At 43.2% G+C, this 15,298-nt stretch overlaps 1 protein-coding gene across 1 annotated transcript in view; it reads right to left on the bottom strand.

The window, feature by feature from the left end:
- Positions 1-4,136: 4,136 nt before the first annotated feature.
- Positions 4,137-15,298, bottom strand: part of ABHD17C (abhydrolase domain containing 17C, depalmitoylase) — a 57,063-nt gene continuing 45,901 nt past the window's right edge. The window contains 2 exon segments of the mRNA XM_079914106.1: positions 4,137-5,596; positions 9,471-9,650. Coding sequence (XP_079770232.1) covers positions 5,377-5,596; positions 9,471-9,650 — 400 coding nt within the window. The 3' untranslated portion in view covers positions 4,137-5,376.

Here is a 15,298-nt window from a genome sequence, read left to right as displayed (position 1 = left end):
TATACGAACTTCGTCTATTGGCTTAGTAACCCTCACACATGAGGGAATGAGATGTACTGAGGATGACTTGTTCTTTCTAGCTTGGGGAGTAAAACAGTGCCATCCAACGGATTCCAAAACAAATTATTTTAACAAAAGATCCTACTGATGATATGTTTTATAACCACTTTGCATGAATTCTGAAAGAAGGTTTGGGCTTTCCTCTTTATAAAGACTTATTGACAATATAATTAAACATCAACAACAAAGATGTCCATCTATTACATATCCAGCTCTTGGTCCAAGTTTGAATGTGTGGGGGTGTGAAGAGAAGAATCATACACGGGAGCTATTGAGTGATCAGTTTTACCATATAACGTATTTGGGCAATTTTGTCACGCCACTAAATATTGTTCTATGGCATCGTTTATGATGGTTACAGAATAATGCGTTGTACGGACATGATAAAAACGAAATCCCTGTTGCTGGAAACTTAGATTGTTTGCAAGTTTTCACTTTTACTAACAGTGTAGCAGTGATTATCCCATATAAGCCCACGTCATCTTCTTGATTATTTCCTAAGGATAAATTCCTAGAAGCCAAATTGCTAGATTAGGCTTTTGATTCAAAGTATACTTTAGAACGTTTGTACCAACTTGGTGTGTAAAATTAGCAATATAACTTTTTTTTTTTTTTTTGGCAGTACGCGGGCCTCTCACTGCCGTGGCCTCTCCCTTTGCGGAGCACAGGCTCCGGACGCGCAGGCTCAGCAGCCATGGCTCACGGGCCCAGCCGCTCTGCGGCATGTGGGATCTTCCCGGACCGGGGCACGAACCCGTGTCCCCTGCATTAGCAGGCGGACTCTCAACCACTGCGCCACCAGGGAAGCCCCAGCAATATAATTTTAAAGTAACTATTTATCCAAACATTTACCACCAATGGGTATTATAATTCAAATATTTATACCAGCTTATAATTTAAATGGCATTTAATTATTTAAATGTATTTTAAAATATATCTATTAGATTATTTGATTAAATCTGTGATTCTTTTGGGCAATAATCTCTTCAAATAAATACTGAGCAACCTCTTCAAATAAATATTTGTACCAAGTTTATAATTTAAAATGGCATTTCAATGTTTAAATGTATATATATTTGATATAGTCATTTGATTGATTGAGTCTATATGTGATTATTATGGACAATAATCTCTTATGATAGTCTCTTCACATCCTGTGCTCTTTGATAAAGAGTGCCTCATCATTTGATTATTAAATATATTTTTACATTATATGTCATTTGCTTTATAATGTCACCCCAGTTTGTCACTAGGTTATGCTATTTTTTCTTTTACTATGAAAGTTTTTTATTTTTAATAAATCAAGCCTAGAAATGTATTCCTTTGTGGTTTCAAGCAGTAATGACATAGCTATGGTCAGGTGAGTACAGAATACTGAAGCAGCTGTTGGCAGGGGCTACAGTCAGGGTCATGAAGGTTTCTAGACTCTAGAATCTGAAAGACTGAGCCTTTTCAGTCTTAAGACTTCCCACCTGGAATTCTTCTATCTGGTAAAGCACGTGCTGCATCTTTTTCATCTTCCGTTGCCCTGGCTATTCTTGGCACTTTGTTCTCCCATACAAATTTTAGGATCACCTTGTCAGTTTCCTGACAAAAAGTCCTGTTGGGATTTTTACTGGAATCATTATTAATCCTATAGGTCTATCTGGGAAGAATATATTAAAAATGAGCCTTCTTATCCATTAACATGGTATAACCCTCATTAACTTAGGTTTTAATGTCCTTCAAAAAAGTTTTATGATTTTCTCCAGAGTATGTCTAACGTGTGTTAGATTATTCCCAGTTACTCAATATTTTTAAAAGCTATTGTAAATGGTATCTTTGTTTTTAATTGAATTTAAAACATTTTAAACTGATTTATAGAAATAAGATTGACTTTTCTATATTGATTTTTGTGTCCAGCAACCTAACTAAATTCTTATTACATCTAATAATTTGTAGATACTTTCTCGTGTAGCTGACTGGTGTTTCATCCAGACATCATAATCTGAGTTTTATTTATTTTTCATTTCTTTAAATATCTTTTACTATGGTATAATCTACATATCATAAAATCTACCCCTTTTAAGTGTACATTTCAATGATTTTTGGTAAATTTAGTGAGTTGTGCAGCCACAATAATTTGGCTTTAGAACATATTCATCCTTTTTATTTTTCCACGTCTTATACCTTTTTCATTTCTTTGACTCTACTGCATTTGCTAGGGGCTTTGTGTAATTTTGAGCAGAAGTGAGAATGGTCCTACGGCTAATTCCCAATCTAAAATGGAATAATGCTTCCACTGTTTTACCACTCAGTACAATGCTTGGTGTTTCAGTTTGTTTTGAGATAATCTGTTCATAAAGTTGCTTTCTAGCCCTGGTTTGATATGAATTTGGTTTGGTTTTTAATCATGAATGGGATATTGAATTCCATCAAATGTTTTGTCTGTGTCTGTTGAGATGATCATATGATTTTCCTCTAAAAAGGGAAGCTTCCAATTAGTCTCCCCACCGTGGAGGGCGCTCTAGGGTTTGTTTACTGTCCCCTGAGCTCCACCAGACTGGAAAACCAATGCTCAGGTTAACCTAGTCCAGGAAATTCCTTCCAAGAGGAAACTGGCTTCAAAGCTCCTCATCTTTACCTAGTATTTGGCCTACATAGTCTTTATTTTCTTACCAGTTCATGCATCTAAGATTTTTCCATTTTATTTAGTAGTGCTAGTTTGTTTTTGCTTTTTATTTTTTTTCCATAAGGAGAGTTGGTCCTCACCCCAAGTCCATCTTACAGCAGAAAACAGAAGTGGCCAGATCTTTCAGGTTCAGTACTAAGTATGTTTTGTAATCTGAAACTGGCATGAATGGGGTCTCTCTTGGGATTCCCACTGTCATCACACACGCCATCCTCAGAGAAAGGCTGTCCCCATGTCAAACTCTGAGAAAGAGTAGACAAAACCCCCTCCCCGGTTCAGGGGAAAGAGTCAGGAGTCAGAAAACATGAGTTGCTTCCAATAGATACAAACCACCTACATCAAGTTATAAAAACAATGAACGGAAAAGGCTTTGCCACCTTAGCTTCTGTAATTGTCAATCTTATTATCGTTTCCCATTAACTGCTGAAATTTGGCGGACAAAAGTAAGTTTACTAAATAGTTCAGGAGGGAAAAAAGGGGGAACTGGTTTATAGAAGATGCAGGCAGCAGACAAACGGGATCAGAAATCAGGTCTCTGGAAACCTAGGTTAGCTGCTCTCACACCCCAAAGGCAGGCTGTTGGATATGCTTCTTTCCCTTCTAAGTCTCCTGGACCTCTGGGACAGTACCACCTCTGTAGCTTCACTGATGACTTCCCTAGGTAAGCAGGGCCCCATCCTTCCAAGATCTCCCATTACAGGTACTGATCTAAGACCGGGAAGTAGCCTGCAATGTGCTGGGACACACACTCACGGGAGCATAGCCCACGCCCTTACACCTTCCCTCCACCACCACTTCTCTTCCTGCGTGCCCAGAAGGGGTGTTCCGAGAGTTGAAAACAAGCATCCCTCAGTTGCTCTTTTTCTAGTCAGTGATCAAAGGACTGAAAAGACTCAGCTCAGGTTTTCCAAAGAAGCAGGCCCGTTCTCCCTCCTAGCCGGGTCACAGTGAGATTGCCTTCATCATTCTTGTTTCACAGCCAGAATCCACTGCCCTCTCTATTTGGATGCCACCTGTACTTTACTGCTACAGGCTTTACATCTTGGCTTCTTCAAAAGTTATCTATGGTCTTTTACAGAACAAAAACACACACCTTGAGACCTACTGCACAGCACAGGGAATTCTGCTCGATATTAGGTAACAACCTAAATGGGCAAAGAATTTGAAAAAGAATAGATCCATGTATATGTGTAACTGAATCACTTTGCCGTACACCTGAAGCTATCACAACACTGTTAACCAACTATACTCCCATATAAAATAAAAAGTTTAAAAAAACATATACACTTTGAGAAAGGTAGTGATGTTTGTAAGCTCCGAGGGTTTCTTCTTAAATCTGGACAGAATGTTTTCTTTGATGGAGAGATAAAGGAAAAAACGGCACGAGCCCGCACATTCTGATCCATGCATCCTTTATTCCATGACCAACCGCTGTGTCGTATCCAAGCAACAGTACACAAGCTGGCAATCAACCGCAATCCAGCTGTACAACAATCTGAGGCTTACAGTACATTTAAGGCTTTTAAATTTGGAAAAAAAAAAATTTTTTTAATAAAACCAAGAACCCTCAAACCCGAACCCCCAACCAACACAAGTAGTGTAGCAGTTTTAAGCATCTTCCACTTCTGATGCTTACTGGCGCAACTCCAGTGTCAAAACCCAAATAACTCCTAAACTAAAAAGATTAGTTTAGTGGAATTTTAATTACATAAATTTCTCAAAGCATAAACTTGTCATTTTTTGTCTTGGAAATGTTATAAAATTTTTTTAATAGCAAAACCTAGGAATAAAAACGTATTAACAAAATGTATTCAATCATTTACATTACAAACAAGGAATCTGCAGTTCATTGTTGTAGCCTGACGAAAGAAAACTATCCATTAAGAATCTATGCACAAGGTAATTGCATATATGTACAGTACTTTAAAAAAGCCTACAAGGAGGGCTTTACAGAAGGAAGGTCGGCTGGGTTCTTTGTGAGACCAACCAGACGATCAAAATATTAAAACTCTGTGGACTAGTAATAAATTTACACTTAAAAAAAACCCCAGTTTCCTTTTAAGAATATTCCAGTTATATTCAGATGGTTCCAGTTGATGAAGTCGTTCATGATCGTTCCAGTAAATTACCCTTTAATTGATTTGTTTGGGGGAAAGACCGGCGTGTGAACAAAAATTAACGAAGGGATTTTCATCACGATGGTTTCCAGTTACACTATCACAGCTTCACAAATGGATTGGACCCATGAATCTAGTGGCTGAAAGAGAGCTGCAGCTCACATAATGAGAACACGGGTGGAGAGAGGCTGAGTCCTGCGTAAATGAATCCTACGTGGTGGGTAAGGAATAGAAAGGGATGTGAGCATCTTTTATAGCAGGAGAAAACGGTCCCCCCACTCAGCTCTCATTCCCGTTCTGCAAGGCGATGAAGCTGGGAATCACAACTGTTCAGTTTAACATGATGTGTGAGTTAGTAGAACCTCTGGATATGAAAGACCGAGATGCCCTCAGCTCTTTGAGTAGGATGCCTGAAGAGCTGGGCGCTTCCTCGTGGTTATCCCGCCATGACAGCTATCCAGTTAAAGCATGTGCAAAACCGAGGATTCCTGTGTTCACAGTAGATGAGGTAAAAGCAAGTCATCTTCTTCAGGAATTAGGAAGTTCGTGAGATATGAACTGTTTTAGCCTTTCTAGGTATTGTGCATAAAGCTCTATGTCATTATGGCCAGCCCCTTCGACCCAGAGGGGCTCCACGGCCCGGGGACAGCGCTCGTACATGGCCAGGCCATGGGAGAAATCGATGACCTCGTCCTCTGTACCGTGAATGACCAACACGGGAGAGGTAACTTTAGATATCTTGTCAATGCTGCAAGACAGGAAAGGGGGAGGGGGAGAAAAAGGACTCCTTTAGTTATGCTCACAGACGACAGACATCACACTTCATGGAACCGAGGCGGTGTTCAGACAAGGGAGGTACGCACGCGAGGGTGTTTTCCCCCCTCACTTGTCTAGTAATTCACTTTTTAAAAAATTAATTTTGCATTTTGCAATAATTCTGGATTTACAGGAAAGGTACAAAGCTAACACAGAGCTCCTATCCACCCCAACCCCTTTCCCATAAGGCCAACACCACGCGTTACCCATAGTACATTGCTCAAAACCGAAAACCAGCGTCGGTACATCACCAAACTCCAGACTTTATTTGGATTTCATGAGTTTTTCCACTGAAGTTTTTCCACTTTCCATGAAGTTTTTCTGTTCCAAGATCCAACTGAGAATACCACACTGCATTTAGCCACATTGTGTTTCTGTTAAAGTATTTTATTAAAAACAGAACTCCTAAATGTCGTCAGACTAGCTATCCAGTAACTACTATTTCTGATATATTCATATTTTGGAGAGAGGATTTTTTTTTTTTAAATAAACAAGCTAGACCTTAACATACCAGAACGAACGCCTCTTTTGAAATCTGAGCACTGACTCCACAGCCACTCAGGTTTTCAGGACTCTTTCCGTGTAAGCCACCTTCAGCATCGATTAACAAGATCCTCAGAAACCTCATTTCATAGAAACGAATACCTCATTTTTAAATAAAAACCAGACTATTTAGCTTGAAAACTTAATGTGCAACATCTAGATTGAATTCTGAATGATTTCTGACTGTTTACAAAAATCAAAGCTACCCACAAAGGATGAATATTTGAGCATCTCCAAAAGAATGTGCTGCAGACTCTGAAAGCGTTTCCCAAAGAGGAATGAAGAAGACTGTAAACCTTGTTGGGCTGCGTGTGTAGGCAACTTCTCTGACAGAGGTAACTGTCATTTCACCTGCAAACACATGGAGACAGGCGACCCTCTGTCCATTCTGGCCTCCTGCCAGAGACCCCCTTACTGTTGACTTTCTGTATCTGACCCTAGCCAAAGTTACAGAGGGATCAAATTGGTACTACCCGTAGGGATCATTTTGTTAAAAGTCATAGCTAACATTTACTCAGCACTGACCACAGCCAGGTGCTTTGCACTTTACATACAAAACCGCATTGCATCTCCAATGAGCCACAGTGAAAGAGGAAGGACCATCTCTGTTAAACCAAAGAGGTTAACTGAAGCTTGGGGAGATCATTAAAGGACAGACATGAGGCTGTGGTGATAGTACAGAGCTCTGACATCCATTACACATTCCAAAGATCTACAAACAGCTGTCACAGAGCCTTATTAACAACTCAGGAAGTTGCCAGCCACCTCAAGACATCCGGGAAGACTGCAAAATCTCATCAGCCATGTCATTTGCCAAGATCAGGGCCACTGTGGAAGGGGTCAACTTTGCAGATCAGGAATCTTGTTTAGAAATCTACTTTCCTCTCATATTTAAATTTTAAAGTGACTTCTTCTAAGAATGCAATAGTCCAGTTATATTCAATTTAAAAATCTATTTACTGACAGCTCCATGCTGCATGAGTTAGGAGACTCTCTGCAACCTGGAGGATGGATGTACCTGAGGTTATGCCACCATCTGATTCTAAATGTAAAGGAGGTAAAAGAAAATAAACCACCAACCAAATAATAATCAGGACTCTTTATCTCTAATTTTTTAATACTAAAAAAGAAATGAGGAAGTGCCTTCCTTTAAAGACCGGGGCAGGGACTTCCCTGGTGGCGCAGTGGTTAAGAATCCGCCTGCCAATGCAGGGGACATGGGTTCGAGCCCTGCTCCGGGAAGATCCCAAATGTGGTGGAGAAACTAAGCCTATGAGCCACAACTACTGAGCCCGTGGGCCACAAACTACTGAAGCCCGTGTGCCTAGTGCCCACAACAAGAGAGGTCACTGCAATGAGAAGCCCACGCACCACAATGAAGAGCAGCCCCCACTCGCCGCAACTAGAGAAAGCCCATGCGCAGCAACGAAGACCCAACACAGCCAGAAATAAATAAATAAAATTAATAAATTTTTTTTAAAAAGAGAGAGAGAGGGACACAGAGACAAGTGTGCATTTGGTAGCAATGGACACCGTAAGAAAACATTCCCCAAATTCAATTAATGATGAAAGTCCATGTGACTGTTAATGGTTTGAAATCTATCATATTAATACTTTATGGTACTGAATAGGATGAATGGCCTTTTCTGGCTGTTTCCACTCACCAACCTTAATTAAGCAGCTTAAACCGCTTAACTTTCTAAGCCCCAGTTTCCTAACTATAAAATGAGTCTTGTGGGATAAGAGGCGTGAAATGTTTAGCCGTAGACTGGCAGATCAGACAAACCCAGTAAAGACTAGCTGCTGGTTTCCTATTAATGAATAAGCTATAATTAGTTGTCGTGGCTGTACTTTAAGGTATACGCTAATCTAAGAGTCGGGGAAAACCGATTCATTTTGTTGCCAGGGTAACTCCTAGCACAGCTTCCCGCAAACATGCTAAATATCTCCCTTTCAACAAACCGGCCTCTCAATACCCATTCAGCACAAATAAGGCCACATTCGAGTCGCACATGGGCCCTACTTAGCATTCTCAGCCACGCCACTGGCAATTTGCAGTTCGTTCAACTTTCCCATGAAGCTGAACTTCATTGAACCCGGTACAGGGTGCACAGAAATGAAGTTCACCCAAGGTGTTACGAGAAAGTTTCTTCCTGTGAAACAGGCCAGTCTGTGGAACAGATGTTTATGTAACCAAATGATGTTCTTTTTCTCTCCCAGCAATAACGGAATGACAGCAATGAACGGGTCAATCAAAATCCGAAAACTGTACGTTCTTCTGCTGAGGCTTTTTCTACAGTGTGGCCGTGTGAGTCCTGTTGTCAGAACCTCGGCCCGTTTAGCAACGTACCATGGGCCAATAGTTTTTAGTAAATACTTTCCTCAGCTTAGATTTTAAAAAACAAGCAGAAGTTTTCAAAGAGAGGTATTCAAGAAAGCAGTGTGCTCGCTGCTTTTGCATGTATACACAGCTGCCCGTTTTTCTTCCTTCTATTAGGGGACTAGAAGACAGCAGGGACTGGGGTGGCAGGGGCTCTGCTGCCCCTGGGGCGCCGGCAGGAGGGGGCCCGGCTGGGGGCTCTCATGCACACGCCTCCAGCGGAGGGTGCCGGCCCCTCTGCAGGGGAGGGGGTCTTCAGGCACAAGTGGGCGGCAGGAGGAATGAGTGGTCGCACTGGTCTGGGGCGGTGGGGAGGGGAGGGAAGGACCATCCACTTACGCGGTCCCTGCAGCCCATTACCAGCTCGCAAATAGCTCACGTCACTTTTTCTCTTACCTATCGGCCTGACTGAAAACGTAACAGAAATTTCAAAATTGGGGATGTTTGCGGTTTTTCTTTGAGTGTCTAGACCATGCTAATGGCCTCATCACAGATTTTGCATTTAGCTCTCGTGATTCAGCAATACATGTCCATCTGAGCGAATGAAAGAACACTGAACTAGATGTTCCTTTAAGACATGTGGGCACTTTTTTTTTTATCCTGCACGTCCAGCTAAACCAATTAATCCTGGATATCGGTACAAGCAAGGTCCTTATACATCATCTGGTAGATTGTTTTACAAATGAGTCCAGCCCAGAGGACCAGGTTTCCGGCTGGTGTACATGTCATATCCACCTCCACGTTCCCTGAGGAGCGCAGCACAGGGGCTGACGTCCGGCTGCATTCAGGAGACACTTATTAGTAGCCCACAATTAACGGTGGCATCTGATGTGAAGCTGGGTCACCGGACGCCTTAGCACTTGTTGGACAGGAGTGAGCTTACCTGGGGAAAGCATCAAAGCAGTACGTTTTCCTGGTATCGGGAAAAGCCACGCGCAATCCAGACATCAGAGGCGAATGGAGAATTACGGCTGCACACTCGTACCTGGAGGCCAGGTCTACCGTGGGGACAGTCCCGATGCTCTGACCATACAGGATGATGTTCTCGGGACTTACGCCATACCTGGAGAAATCAGAGGGCACGGGCCGTTAGCTGATGTGTGAAAGAAAAAGAGAGTGAGACCAACAGCACAGTATCATGAACTCACAAAACTCCCACACCTGCCAGTTTCGAACCACATCATCTCACGGGTACCCTATAGCTGAAGATGGATGTGAACGCCACAAAAATGTTAGGGGCCTATCTCAGGACTAAGTGACTGAGATTCTGTCCTCCACAATTTTTGCAAAAATAATAAACATGCCATTTTTTTCTGGAAATTAACTACATGAATGCATCATAAACTTCACTTCAGTGTTCCCAGAGTCATTTCATTTCCTACTCTCCCCTCCTGAGTTTCTCTGACCATCCTAAATGTATTTCTGAAATAAAAACAGAAGCATGTTTGCTAGATCATAATATTATTAGAGTCCTTGAAATGAGGTTTTAATAAAATACAAAAGAAATGAACATTTATCATCAGGAAAAGGTACTGGGAGACAATTAATTTAAAGGCAAATATATTTTCTATAGCCTCTCCTTGGGGTTTAACCCTTCCGAGTCTTTCAATCCATCAATGGTCTCCTCCTCCACTGTCCGCCAAGGTTTAGCTGGGTAAACAGCTGCGTGGAATACAGGCTTCATTTCCTGGCCTGTCTGGCAGCCTGGTGTGCAGACGACTAAGCTTTGGGCGTGGGCTGTGAGCAAAAGTGACATGGACAACCTGCAGGCCATAACTTTAAACGGAAGGCTCCACGCCCTCCCCTTCCCGTTGGTGGGGAGGAGACGTGATGGTGAGCTACCCTGGCCCAAGCAGAAGGACGAGCATCCCAGATGTGATGGAGGAACAAAACAGATGAATCCCAGGAAAACAGGTACGCTACTTATGAACCTACAAAGGATATCCAGAATATATTAAGAGTACATAGAAATAAAGAAGAAAAAGGCAGACCAAAGAAATGAAGACATATCGCAGAAAAGAAAACATGATGCCTAATAAACACGTAAAAAGATGTGATGCTCGGGCTTCCCCGGTGGCGCAGTGGTTAAGAATCTGCCTGCCAATGCAGGGGACACAGGTTTGGGCCCTGGTCCGGGAAGATCCCACATGCTGCGGAGCAGCTGGGCCCATGCGCCACAACTGCTGAGCCTGCGCTCTGGAGCCCACGAGCCACAACTACCAAGCCCGCCGTGCCACAACTGGTGAGGCCCACGCACGTGGAGCCCGTGCTCCGCAATAGGAGAGGCCACCGCAGTGAGAAGCCCGCGCACCTCAACAAAGAGTAGCCCCCGCTCGCCGCGACTGCAGAAAGCCCGTGAGCAGCAATGAAGACCCAACGCAGCCAAAAATAAATAATGATAAATAAAAAAATTTTTAAAACTTAAAAACAAAAGATGTGATGCTCAACCTCGTTAGTATGTGAACATGCAAATTAAATCCACAATTTATTTTTTTACACCTAAAAGAAAGGCAAAAACTAAGAAGTCAGACAATGTCAAGGGATATAGCAAGGACATGGAAAAGTGGAAGTCTGTGACATTGCTGCAGGAATATAAATTGGTATGAGCCCTTGGGAAGATAATGTGATATTATCTGGTGAAGTTGAAGGCTATAACCCAACGATTCCAACTTCTTTGCATAAATACCCACTGTAGTTTACAGGGCAGTAGGACGTGCTTTCTTTTCTTTCTTTTCTTTTTTTTTTTTGCTGGGTAATGTAGTTTTTTATTATTATTACATTATTATTTTTAATTGAAGTAGTTGATTTATAATGTGCCAACGTCTACTATACAGCGAAGTGACTCAGTTATACACATATACATTTTTTTTAATTTTAAAAAAGTATTTATTTATTTGTTTATTTTTGGCTGCATTGGGTCTTCGTTGCTGTGCTGGGGCTTTCTCTAGTTGCGGCGAGCGGGGGCTACTCTTCCTTGCAACGCACGTCCTTCTCATTGCAACGGCTTCTCTTGCTGCGGAGCACGGACTCTAGGTGCACGGGCTTCAGGAGTTGTGGCTCACGGGCTCTAGAGCACAGGCTCAAGTAGTCGTGGCGCATGGGCTTAGTTGCTCCGCGGCATGTGGGATCTTCCCAGACCAGGGCTCGAACCCGTGTCCCCTGCATTGGCAGGCAGATTCTCAACCACTGCACCACCAGGGAAGTCCTATACATTCTTTTTTTAAAATATACTTTTCCATTATGGTTTATCCCTAGGACATGCTTTCTGATAACAGCCTTCAGTGAAAAGAACTGTCAGTCTAGAGCTGAGGCGGGTGGCAGGATTTCACTGAGCTGCCTCCCCCTCAGGCTCCCTCAAACTTCACAGGAAAATGGGGGCCCTTAGGAAGGAATCTGGGGAGGGAATGGCTATTTCTGGCTGGTAAGTGCTGTTCTGTGCTTTATAGAGAGGCGACATCTGGGCTGTGCCGAGAGGGGCGGACAGGAGCTGAACACGTGGGGATAAAAAGGACCGTCAGTAAGCAGCATGAAGTCACACAGGGCCAGGGTGGAGTCCAGGGAGCAGCTTGGGGGGCTGGAGGGCTGAGGCGAGGCTGGGCAGGCCATCAGGGGGAAGATAAGGAGGTAGAGCTTGTCCTGGAGGAGGTGAGGGGCCACTGGAGACGTTCAGGTCAAGGGGACAGGAACAAGGCTGTGCTTCGTGAAGATTCATCTTCCTGCAGCACGCAGGGCATGACAGAGCATAAAAAGGGAGCAGGGAGATAGGTAAGGGACTATTAAGAATCCTACAGGGAAGGGGAAACAGGAATGTAAAAATCGAAGACAAACCAACCAACAAAAAAGAGATGCTCTCCTCCCCAGATGCAGGTAGGAAATCACCTGCTCAGAACGAGGATGCACCCTCTCTTTCTACAGGGAAGTTTCTGTGTGGCCCCAGCCCTTTGAACTTTGACACCATCTAATACAACTGTGCCTGTGGAGGGGGCTCCCAAGATGCACGTTTTGTCTGACGTTCTTGCCTGGGCTTCATTTCAGTTGGAAGAACAGGTTATTAAAAAACGGTTGGGCTTCCCTAGTGGCACAGTGGTTGAGAGTCCGCCTGCTGATGCAGGGGACACGGGTTCGTGCCCCGGTCCGGGAGGATCCCACATGCTGCGGAGCGGCTGGGCCTGTGAGCCATGGCCGCTGAGCCTGCGCATCTGGAGCCTGTGCTCCGCAACAGGAGAGGCCCGCGTACCACAAACAACAACAACAAAAAAATAAGATTAGGGGTCTCCTTCTCCCCCCACAATTTGCATCAAAAGTAGGCTATAACATCCCAAAGCACGAGGGCCATGGGATGCTGCATGTGGCGGGGTGTGGAGGTCAGAAGGCACCTGAAGGTAAGAGCACCTCCAAACCTCACATGTGAAGTGTAGGGTCTTTCCACAGTGGCCGTCCCGTGGCAGGATATTTTGCTATTAATGATAAACAAATAGATCATAAATCAAAAAAGGAAGAGGAAGAGGAAAATGAAAACTGAATGCAGTTACTGAAGGACAGAGGATTAAGAGATGATTAATACTAAAAATCAAAAATAAAGCAGAAGACTTCCGTATTGAAATGGCATCAGACTCGCCCATACCTTCTTTGATCAAATTTGTGGAATGATGAGAATCACATAGGATAACCTATCCCAGTAATGAGTATTATCGTTATAGTCGAACCTATTTTCTCAGTATCTTTTTTTTTTAACATCTTTATTGGAGTATAATTGCTGTATAACAAAGTGAATCAGCTATGTGCATACATATATGCCCATATCCCCTCCCTCTTGCGTCTCCCTCCCACCTCCCTATCCCACCCCTCTAGGTGGTCACAAAGCACCGAGCTGATCTCCCTGTGCTATGCGGCTGCTTCCCACTAGCTATCTATTTTACGTTTGGTAGTGTATATATGTCCATGCCACTCTCTCACTTCGTCTCAGCTTACCCTTCCCCCTCCCCGTGGCCTCAAATTCATTCCCTACGTCTGCATCTTTATTCCTGTCCTGCCCCTAGGTTCTTCAGAATCTTTTTTTTCAGATTCCATATATATGTGTTAGCATATGGTATTTGTTTTTCTCTTTCTGACTTCACTCTGTATGACAGACTCTAGGTCCATCCACCTCACTACAAATAACTCACTTTCATTTCTTATTATGGCTGAGTAATATTCCTTGTACATACGTGCCACATCTTCTTTATCCATTCATCTGTCAATGGACACTTAGGTTGCTTCCATGTCCTGGGCTATTGTAAATAGTGCTGCAATGAACATTGTGGTACATGACTCTTTCTGAATTATGGTTTTCTCAGGGTATATGCCCAGTAGTGGGATTGCTGGGTCATATGGTAGTTCTATTTTTAGTTTTTTAAGGAACCTCCATACTGTTCTCCATAGTGGCTGTATTAGTTTACATTCCCACCAACGGTGTAAGAGGGTTCCCTTTTCTCCACACCCTCTCCAGCATTGATTGTTTGTAGATTTTTTTTTTTTTTTTTTTTGCGGTACGCGGGCCTCTCACTGTTGTGGCCTCTCCCGTTGCGGAGCACAGGCTCCGGACGCACAGGCTCAGCGGCCAGGGCTCACGGGCCCAGCTGCCCCGCAGCATGTGGGATCTTCCCGGACTGGGGCACGAACCCGCGTCCCCTGCATCAGCAGGCAGACTCTCAACCACTGCACCACCAGGGAAGCCCCTGTTTGTAGATTTTTTGATGATGGCCATTCCGACGGGTGTTTTTCTCAGTATCTTGATACTCTGTTTTATATCCTGCTCCATGGACCTTGGGGGCCACACTGAATAAGTAAAGGAGAAATGGGCACAGACTCAAGGAGCAGAGGTGGGTGTGTGGTTACTGGAACAGCCTTTTCTCTTGAGGGCCCTGAATCTGTCCATCCTCTGAGATCATGATCTTGAAACGCCTTATGGAGAAGCCTGAGTATTTCACTGAAGGACCCTCAGCTTTCAGCTTTCCACTCACAGGCACCAGGACACACCCAGTACCAATCTCAACAAATTCCACCTTTGACACACAGACATTCGTAGCCTTAATGACAACAAACACTTTGCAACTGAACGTTTTCACTGGAAAACTTCATCACGTAAAACAGTAGCCATTAAATAGGGGAAAATATGACAACTGGCATGACATTAAAATAAAGAACATCCGGTCATCAGAAGACATCAGTAAGAAAGTAAAAAGGCAAGTGGGAAAAGATATTTGCCACACGTATAACCAACAAAGGGCTCACATCTACAAAATATAAAGAACACATCAGTGGGGGAAAAAATGACCAAATACAGAAAAGCAGCATTTTACAAAATGGGCATTTCATAAAAGAAGAAATCTAAATGGCAGGGAGGGAAGAAAGGGAGGAAGGGAGGGAGGGAGGGAGGGAGGGAGGGAAACTCAACTTCATTAGTAAAAATGAAATGAAATTTCACCAATGAAAACCACAATGTGATACTAACAAAAATTTAAAAGTTGACAATATCAAGTGTTGACAAAAATGTGACCACAGGAACTTTCATTCACTCCTGATGGGGTTGTTAAGTTGATAGAAGCCGTTTACAAAAAGTAAAAGTGAAGACATAATAACACGTACCCAGTGACCTAGCAATTCTACTCCCAGGTATATTCACCACAGATTAGAAATGTCTTCAAGACCATTTGTGAGCGGTTGGAGACA

Source organism: Stenella coeruleoalba (genome assembly GCF_951394435.1).
Source record: "Stenella coeruleoalba genome assembly, chromosome: 2".
NCBI classification, from domain to species: domain Eukaryota; kingdom Metazoa; phylum Chordata; class Mammalia; order Artiodactyla; family Delphinidae; genus Stenella; species Stenella coeruleoalba.
The sequence above is the reverse complement of the archived record's forward strand: the minus strand, read 5'-3'. Positions and strand labels throughout refer to the sequence as shown.